Source organism: Arachis hypogaea, chromosome 14 (genome assembly GCF_003086295.3).
Source record: "Arachis hypogaea cultivar Tifrunner chromosome 14, arahy.Tifrunner.gnm2.J5K5, whole genome shotgun sequence".
Lineage (NCBI taxonomy): Eukaryota > Viridiplantae > Streptophyta > Magnoliopsida > Fabales > Fabaceae > Arachis > Arachis hypogaea.
This window is the reverse complement of record NC_092049.1, coordinates 132,499,328-132,507,472: the sequence shown is the minus strand read 5'-3', so window position 1 is coordinate 132,507,472 and position 8,145 is coordinate 132,499,328. Positions and strand designations below refer to the sequence as shown.

The 8,145-nt window shown below is 34.4% G+C and overlaps 1 protein-coding gene across 1 annotated transcript; it reads right to left on the bottom strand.

Annotated features, from left to right (window-relative positions):
• Positions 1 to 702: 702 nt before the first annotated feature.
• Positions 703 to 6,781, bottom strand: LOC112744221 (ALBINO3-like protein 2, chloroplastic). The gene is made up of 14 exons (XM_025793777.3): positions 6,151 to 6,781; positions 5,953 to 6,059; positions 5,467 to 5,594; positions 4,767 to 4,838; positions 4,350 to 4,451; positions 3,622 to 3,681; positions 3,332 to 3,397; positions 2,562 to 2,609; positions 2,269 to 2,466; positions 2,124 to 2,179; positions 1,879 to 1,996; positions 1,611 to 1,700; positions 1,241 to 1,350; positions 703 to 1,136 (listed from the first exon to the last, which is right to left on the bottom strand). The coding sequence occupies exons 1-14, from the start codon at positions 6,534 to 6,536 to the stop codon at positions 962 to 964; spliced, it is 1,716 nt and encodes a 571-aa protein (XP_025649562.1). The 5' UTR covers positions 6,537 to 6,781; the 3' UTR covers positions 703 to 961.
• Positions 6,782 to 8,145: the final 1,364 nt, after the last annotated feature.

Genomic DNA, 8,145 nt, shown 5'->3' with positions numbered 1-8,145 from the left:
AAAGTAAAGCACTTGAAAAAAAGAAGTAAAAGTAAAACAAGTTGAAAGTTGATTTCTGACACTCACGTACACTTGCACTCCTTGACGTCAGTTGTGACTTGAAAATCAAATTGAAGTCTCTAACTCTTCTAAACTTCTCCCATTTATAAACAATGATATGAGATTGCTAATTGCTTTTCTCTTTTCTACTATCTAACTTTTCGAATTTTCATAACCAACGATATTGTATTGACTATGAAGAGACTTTGTTCTCCAAACTGAAAATCCCACATCTTTTTTACTTTGGTCACCAAATCTTTGCCCCCACGTTCTTTATTTACCACGAGTCGAATAATTTTTTCATGTGTTATTAACAAAATTCGATCTAAATTCTTTTCGGCTCGGCTCATATCATGCATAGTACAATCGACGCTCTCCTCATTATGGTCGAATCGCATGGAGTGTCAAATTTTGCACTAACATTATGAATCGTATTTCCCCCCTTCAAATTATACCATGACTCATTCGATATAACCATACAAATTTAACCTAGAACATCTCAATATAAGTATCTTTGTTTTACTAGAGGCTATTCTTAACTAGAAATAAAACTCCATCATTTTCATCGTATTTCAGTTAATTTCCATCTATTACATAGAAATAGAAGTGAATTTGAAACGTGCAACATTAAAAAAAATGTGGATTACAATTACACATTTAACGTATACATAAAACAAGTATTGAATTGATTAAATAAACCTATTTCTAGGTAATTGAATATGAATTCTGTTATTTCTACTCATTTATATCTTGTGTATGGAGTCTCCAATACCCTTCACTGTTAAATGGGGATACACAAAAATTTTGAATTTGAAATACACAGCTAAAATATTAATTCAAAACTCTAAACTAGCGCAAAGAAAAACTTTTATTGTTTTGAATATACAACAAACAACATAAATAGAAACCAAAACAATTGAATTTAAAGTTCTCTCCTACTATTGGCAAGATCGGTGACAATATCATCATCATCACCATCATCATCATCATCATTTCTCTCGCACTGGTCCAAGAATTTTTGGTAAGAAGGGTTGTAAGCAACAACAAGACGCAGGTACTTGGCAGCTTCTTCCTTATTACCCTCATCATATAGAGAGCTGCGTATTGCCAAAGACACAATCCAATATAAAGAAAATGACAAGAACAGTGTTGAAAAAAAAAAAAAGTTTCAAACTGGACTAAGATGAACTCTAATTTGTACCTAGCAAGAAGTAATAAACCATCAAAATAGTAGCGTTTGCTGGTAGGATCTTTCGGCTCCTCCATATTTGCAATTCTTTCAAAGTGTACGCGTCCTTCGGCCTTCTTTCGCTGCCATACAGAAAATCTTGTTTTAATAGACGCAGACATCATATAATAGATCTCTTCTAGTAAATTTGGTGATATTGAGGAGGAATAGAGGTGCAATTTTCGAGCAAGACAATTAGGGAGTACAAGACCCCTTCCATGCACATCTGTCACGATGTTCCCTATTAAATGCATATCTAATCCATTTTTTGGCCATATATCTCTCCAAAGGACTGGTGCAAAATAAGTTTACTCGGTTTGACAAATTGTAACAAGTGTTTCACCTGTCGTTCACATGCAGTTCCGGCCCACTGGGACGATAGAATTAAAAGATCAAGATCTTCTGCATCAGTTGGGAGGCCAGCATGATAAAGCTGATAAAAAAAAGAAAGTTAATTGGGGGTTACACACATTAAGTGAAATCAGACCAGTGCAGCAAAAGAGACAGTATACATCACAGTTCTTAGATGACCCAAATACTAGACCCGGCACCTAGCACCATCATAAGTCATATAAATTTAAATTAAAATGCGTGCAAACATGACATCATACCTTTGATATTGCACGCTCAAAGTATTCATTAGCTTCATCATTACTCTGTTTCAGCAACAGAATCCGACCCATCAAAACCAAAGCTCTTATATATTGAGGGTCCTTATCAAGTGCATGTCTGCAAATGGAAGTTACTAATCCAATGCACCATCAATCAGATACAAAGCCTAAGAAATAAGATCAGCAGAAGTGGTTCCAAAATCAAATTTTCTTCCCTTACTGAAGAAACTAGAAGGATGGCTTACTTTAGTAAAGGGATAGCACTTTCTTTATCATTACTGTTCATAAACGGGATTGCAAGCTGTAAGCAAATCAAGCATTGATTAGTGACAAATTCTTGATAGCAAATCTAGTTTGAAGAGCATAATGTACATGTTCTAGATCACTCACAGCAACCAATGCTTCAGGGGACATTTCCTCTATGGGGAACTTATGCCACTTTTCAGGTGAATCCATAGGGTTGTTTCCAGGAGACAAAGTTTCCTTGGTAGCTTTAGAATCACCACCTTCCTCAATAGCTGCTTTTTGATTTTTGTTGTCTTGTAACCCCAATTTTGCAAGGACAACAGGATTTCTAAGGGCATAGTGCTGCAAAATTTATTTGTAGAGCCAATAGTTATTATTATTATAAAACAGTAGTTCAAAACAGAAGAACTGAAAGATGTGGATGACATATTACTGACCTGAATGAGGGTTAATGAACTGTTGGTGGCCCAATAGAGTTGGCTTCCCTGCACGGAAAGATGGAATAAGTATACCATGAAATTAATATTAATGGTCGGTGCATCTTTTGGTTTTGATTCTTTTGTGTAGGATTTTGTCACAGAAATCAAATTTTATTCACTCCCCTCCCATAGCTTGGCCATGAAATTAATATTAATGGTTGGTGCATCTTTTGGTTTTGATTCTTTTGTCTAGGATTTTGTCACAGAAATCAAATTTTATTCACTTCCCCTCCCATAGCTTGGCCACAGATGTTACAAGTGACATGGGGTGGTTTTTGTTTCAAATGTTTTTTTTTTTTTGGTGTAAATTCATCAGTTTCAAAATGCATTATGTTCTAGGTTTTGTTGTGAATTCTAATTTTAAAATTTAAATTGTTAGAGCTTGAATTAATTAAATATATAAATTATCTTATGAGTCTTAAATTAAATGTAGTAGGCCATTAATGGGCCTTCAACCTTTTATCATAATTTTAAATTATGGATATTTTATTTTGACAGTTAAAACTTCACACACATTATGATCTTTCCTATATTTTCCTAAGTTTTATCAATAGCCTTATTAGCATAAATTGTCCAAACACAACACAGATAGCATCTATTAGTTTGGTAATAATGCATGTTGATAGAATTTCCAACCAGTAAAAAAAAAAAGCTAAACCGTATTTAAGTGAAAATATGTTATCTTAGAAGTTAGAGTTGACAACATAACAAGTAAGGATTAGAATTACCTGAGGAATACAGAAGCCAATAAAAGCTATAGGCAGTGTTAGGAAGTCCAAATACCACTTGTAGTACTGCAGTAACAAATGTATAACTCATTTAGGAGACATATTACTACTTTAGGATTCAATGAATAGTAAAATCCTATATACTATAACAAGCAATATTCATAAAACACTAGTCAAATGAAATAAGGATAAAATTGCAAAATCAAGAAATCAAGGATCAACTTGATTTTTTGGTCAGAATATGCAAAATTATTGATAGACAATAGAACTAGAAGACAACTTCGACTCACTTTGGCTAATAAGTCAAAGATGTCCCTCGCTTCTTCAACCACAGGTTTTCGGAAGGATATCTGATAAATAAATAAAACACAAATTAGTAAACATTATACCACCAACTTATTCACGCCCTTCACAAAACAAGTGCCTTAAGGTAAATTACAATACACCCAAATCCTTTTACTAGTATAACTTCAAGCAGGTCAGAAACATCTAATCTCTGTGCATATTATACCCATGCACAACTAAGGGCCTAGCATTATTCATTCCTTCATGGAGCCAAAGAAAAATCAATTCAAACTTATGTCACATAGTAAACATACTACTCAAACATGTTCATAAGGCTCATTTGTGTTTGTATTATTTGAGAGTTCAAGCAAAAGTTAGCCCCAAAAAGTTGTTAAATTTACAACTTATCCTTTTATGCATGAAAATTAATTATATAAGCATGTGGAAAAATAATTTAGGTTTTAATATCTTGGTTTTCAAGATGCTAGCTTGCCTAATCACAATATTATTGTTTTCACTGTGCAACTCGATTAATCACATGTTTGACCTGTTGCTTTTGGATCCAGTGATCTATTCTTATTTATTTAAAACAAGAAAGTAGAAAAAGTTCTGCTTCATGTTTTGTGAATAACTTTAGTTCAATAGGCAAGGAGACAGTGGTGAAACAACAGAAGGCAATCATAATATTATTCTATGGTTAAATACCTATTGAATATGAATCAAGAATCCATACCTGAACATTAATGTAGTGCAGACTAGTAATCAGAATAGGAAATATGAAGCCTGAATAACCATGAGAGAGTTCTGTTAAATTCTGGAACCACAAAGCACCACCCTGCACAACATATGACAAGCTTAAATCATTTAGTAACAGAGTGACTGTGTCAAAGGTGCATGTATCCTCCAAACCCAAATATAAGATACATATTATGTTCAGTTTAAATTTTTCAACTATAAGCCCATAACTTAGATTACATCATTATATTTTGCAGTTATCATTCAAATCTCTCTCATCATGTTAGATATACTTTAATGATAAGATCCAGTCATCCGTGGAGCTAGAACCATTAGAAGATTAAATTTGAAAGATATGAAGTTACACAAAGCAGACGCAATGATTAAACAGTATTTTAGTAAGTCAGTGCCTTACACAACTGAAACCAGGGTGACCATCCAGTGACATCTTCCTTATGCTAATCATCCACAAGAAAAAACATGGAAGCTGAAAATAAATTGAAAGATAGAAAGTCAATATCATGATAAAACTTTTGTGGAGCCGCGCTATCGACATATCACATTATTCTTACATATTTTGATTTCTCCAGAAGGTTAAAATGATCTAAGGAAATTCTACAACTTCAATTATAAATCCATGTTCCAAAATACAACTGTTCTGTCGACAGGAAGTGGCACAAAAGTCTATGGCTGTGTCTAGCTTATGCAATTATTTGGATCTGTCTTCAGCAGAACACATGCACTGTTAAGTTTCTCTACAAGGTAAAGCAGGTGGTCTACACGTTGTCCATGCACTCTTAACAAATAGCAGTTTGCATCGAAGGTTGATTCAACTGATAAGGATTGAAATGTGTTGGCTAAGAGCTCATGGAAAGGTTGGTACTTTTCTTTTTCTTTTTCCCCGTAATTGACACTCATTTATTAATTTTATTTTCAAATAAAAATTGTTTTCTTTAGCTACTGAATGAAGCCAAAATATAATAATCTAATCAAATGGTACTATAAAATTCTTTGATTATCAATGCATAACAATTAATAGTATCCAATAAAAAAGTCTGCTTAATAAGGAGAGTAAGGAAAAAGGAGAATTTCAACTCTCAAGCTAGATATATCACCTGGGTAATAATAGGTAACAGTGGCCACACGTATGAGGGGCACCCAACTTCTTTTCTCTTCTTCTGGAAAAACTGAAACTGACGACGGTAACTCTTTCCTGAGAAAGGTGGTGGAATTGGAGGAGGCACTTTGAGAAGTGAAGGAACCAATAATTAATAACAATTAAAGTAGATATCGAACATAAATATCAAATTATGCCAAATTAAAGAGGCTTGTTCTTTGTGTATATACCATATACTAACACAATCAATATGACTCATTACTATATTGTCAAGGTAATTGAGAACAATCATCACTAACATTAATCAAATTCCAACAATAACTATTACTTAGAAATCAGAATTAAACAATACATTCAAGATAGCAATCAGCTCAATCACAAACGCTAACAAAGTGACCATCTTTAAAAGTAATCAGTAATAATTTGAGTTCAAAGCTTATGGAGGGAAATGCCTTCAAATTAGAATAGAACGCAGGATACTCACATTTCGGGAAAAACTCGGCAATTCTTTTAACCTTGTGAAGTGTTAGAACCAAAGGAAAAAGCAGAACAATCCTCAGAGCCAAAGTAGATGAAACTATAATTATCCACCTGAAAGTTTTTCAAATTCCATTCAGTTGCCAAATTAAACCAAAAGATTCCATATAGCAGCGAGAACCAATCGATGGAGCTTGAAGCTTACCATGGAAATCCAGAAACATCATGGTACGCATCAAGCATCGAAATCAAAGTGCGAACGGGGAAAATGCGGTCATCTTCGCCGCCGCCGCCGGTGGAGGCGGCATCCCCGATCGCTCTAAGTAGCTCCGAGTCAACCTCCGATTCGACTCGGAGCGAGTCAGCGTCCCGTTGGCTGTCGCCGGGGAAGTGAGTGGAGAAGGCGCGCGTACCGAGGAACGCGAGGGGAGGTGCGCGTGACAGCGAGGGATGTGTAGAGAGTGGCGGCGGTGGTGGATGTGAGGGAACGTGACGCTGAGAGGTGAGGACACGTGGCACAGAGAGGAGGGAGAGGGAGGTGAGTTGCCGCGAACGGCGGATGTTGTTAAAAAGCGCCGCCGCAGTTGCCATCGACGGCGGAAGAACACAGAAGTTCAGTGTTTAACTAACTTAGCTAGCTGGGAACTGGGAGGTGAGTAACCTCCATTTTCTTTTTTATTTTTTCGGTAAGGACCGGGGCAAAGCAACAAAGCCCAGAGGCCAGAGCGAACAAAATACGAGCTCCAATCTGAGACCCGACCTGGCGTCCAAACCATCTTCCCTCTCTATGTTGCGACTTGCGACTGCGAGAACTTATTCGAGTAACTTCCATTCTTAGAAAAAAAATTTCTAATTTGGGCCCCTTTTATGGGTCAGTAGGCATATTTGGTGTTATAATTTACCCAAAAAAAACACAATAGTTTTAGAAGTCGAAAAAGTCTAGGACCAGCAACTTTATTAAATTCTGGCCAACATGTAACCAGCAAAGAAAAGTGAGTTATTGGATAAAATTTCACACCAATCTCACACCATTAAAATCATTATTGATAGCTATTTGATAGCTACAAATCACAAAAGTTACTGTTCCTCTAACATCCCTCTTAGAAGTTTATCAATTTTGATTTGGTTGGGTCCAAGTTTTTGTTGCCCCTATAAAAGGGTTACTTAATTAGTTATTACTGTCCAAAACAATGACCAAACAGTAATTTTAGAAAAAAAAAAAAAAGTAAGTTCTTGATATTTTGTTCCACCGATATTTAAATTTTTTAAAATTAAAAATTATATTTAAATTTTTTATTTTTTTAAAACCTCGACACTTGGATTTTTCTGTCCATCTGGACTTGCAGAACATAATAAAAAAATCTGACTAGATACTATTTTGCAGATGTGATCGTTATGATATTCCACATGTATGGTATAAAAAGGTAACGGCACAAAAAAGATTTCAATCCTCAAATGATGTTATTTGAGTCTAAACACTCTCTTAAGTTTGTCCCTTTAATTTTCTATATTTTTATAAAATTTATAACACATTAACACAATCACACAAAACTCTAAATAAAGATAAAAAATCATACTCATTCTGTTTTTTCCTAAAAAAAAAGTCCAATTTTTTTTGTTGACTTAGTACATGTCTTCGTGACTTCGTCTACGATGATAAATTTGGTTTGCATTGTGAATTCGTTTTACGTAAAAGGGTTTTAGTGAGTGCAGGCATTTGAAAAATGGATTGATATAGCATATTGTAATATGAGTTGATTTTGAGATTGTATTGTTTAGGGTTTGATTTATAAATTGCAACTTATGATGAATGATAGCGTACTCTGCATTAGGGTTAGAGCTCGCAGCGAGCCGTTCTTATCTTTTTTTATCTCCACTTTTTCTTGAGTTTGAAGATACATTATCGGTGGCCATGAGAAGAATTAAAGTCCCTTTTTATTTACTCTTCCTCTAAATTTGAAAGATTAGGGTTAAGGCCTAAATGATATCGTTTGAGGATTGAAGAATTTTTTTATTCTGTTATTTTTTTATACCATTTATGTAGGACATCGCAACAATTATCTCTACAAAATAATATCTACATCGTACTTTTTCGTTATGTTTTATAAGTCCAAATGGATAAAAAAAAATCTAAGTGTTCATATTTTAAAAAGGTTAAAGATTTAAATATAATTTTTAATTTAAATATTTAAATAATTTT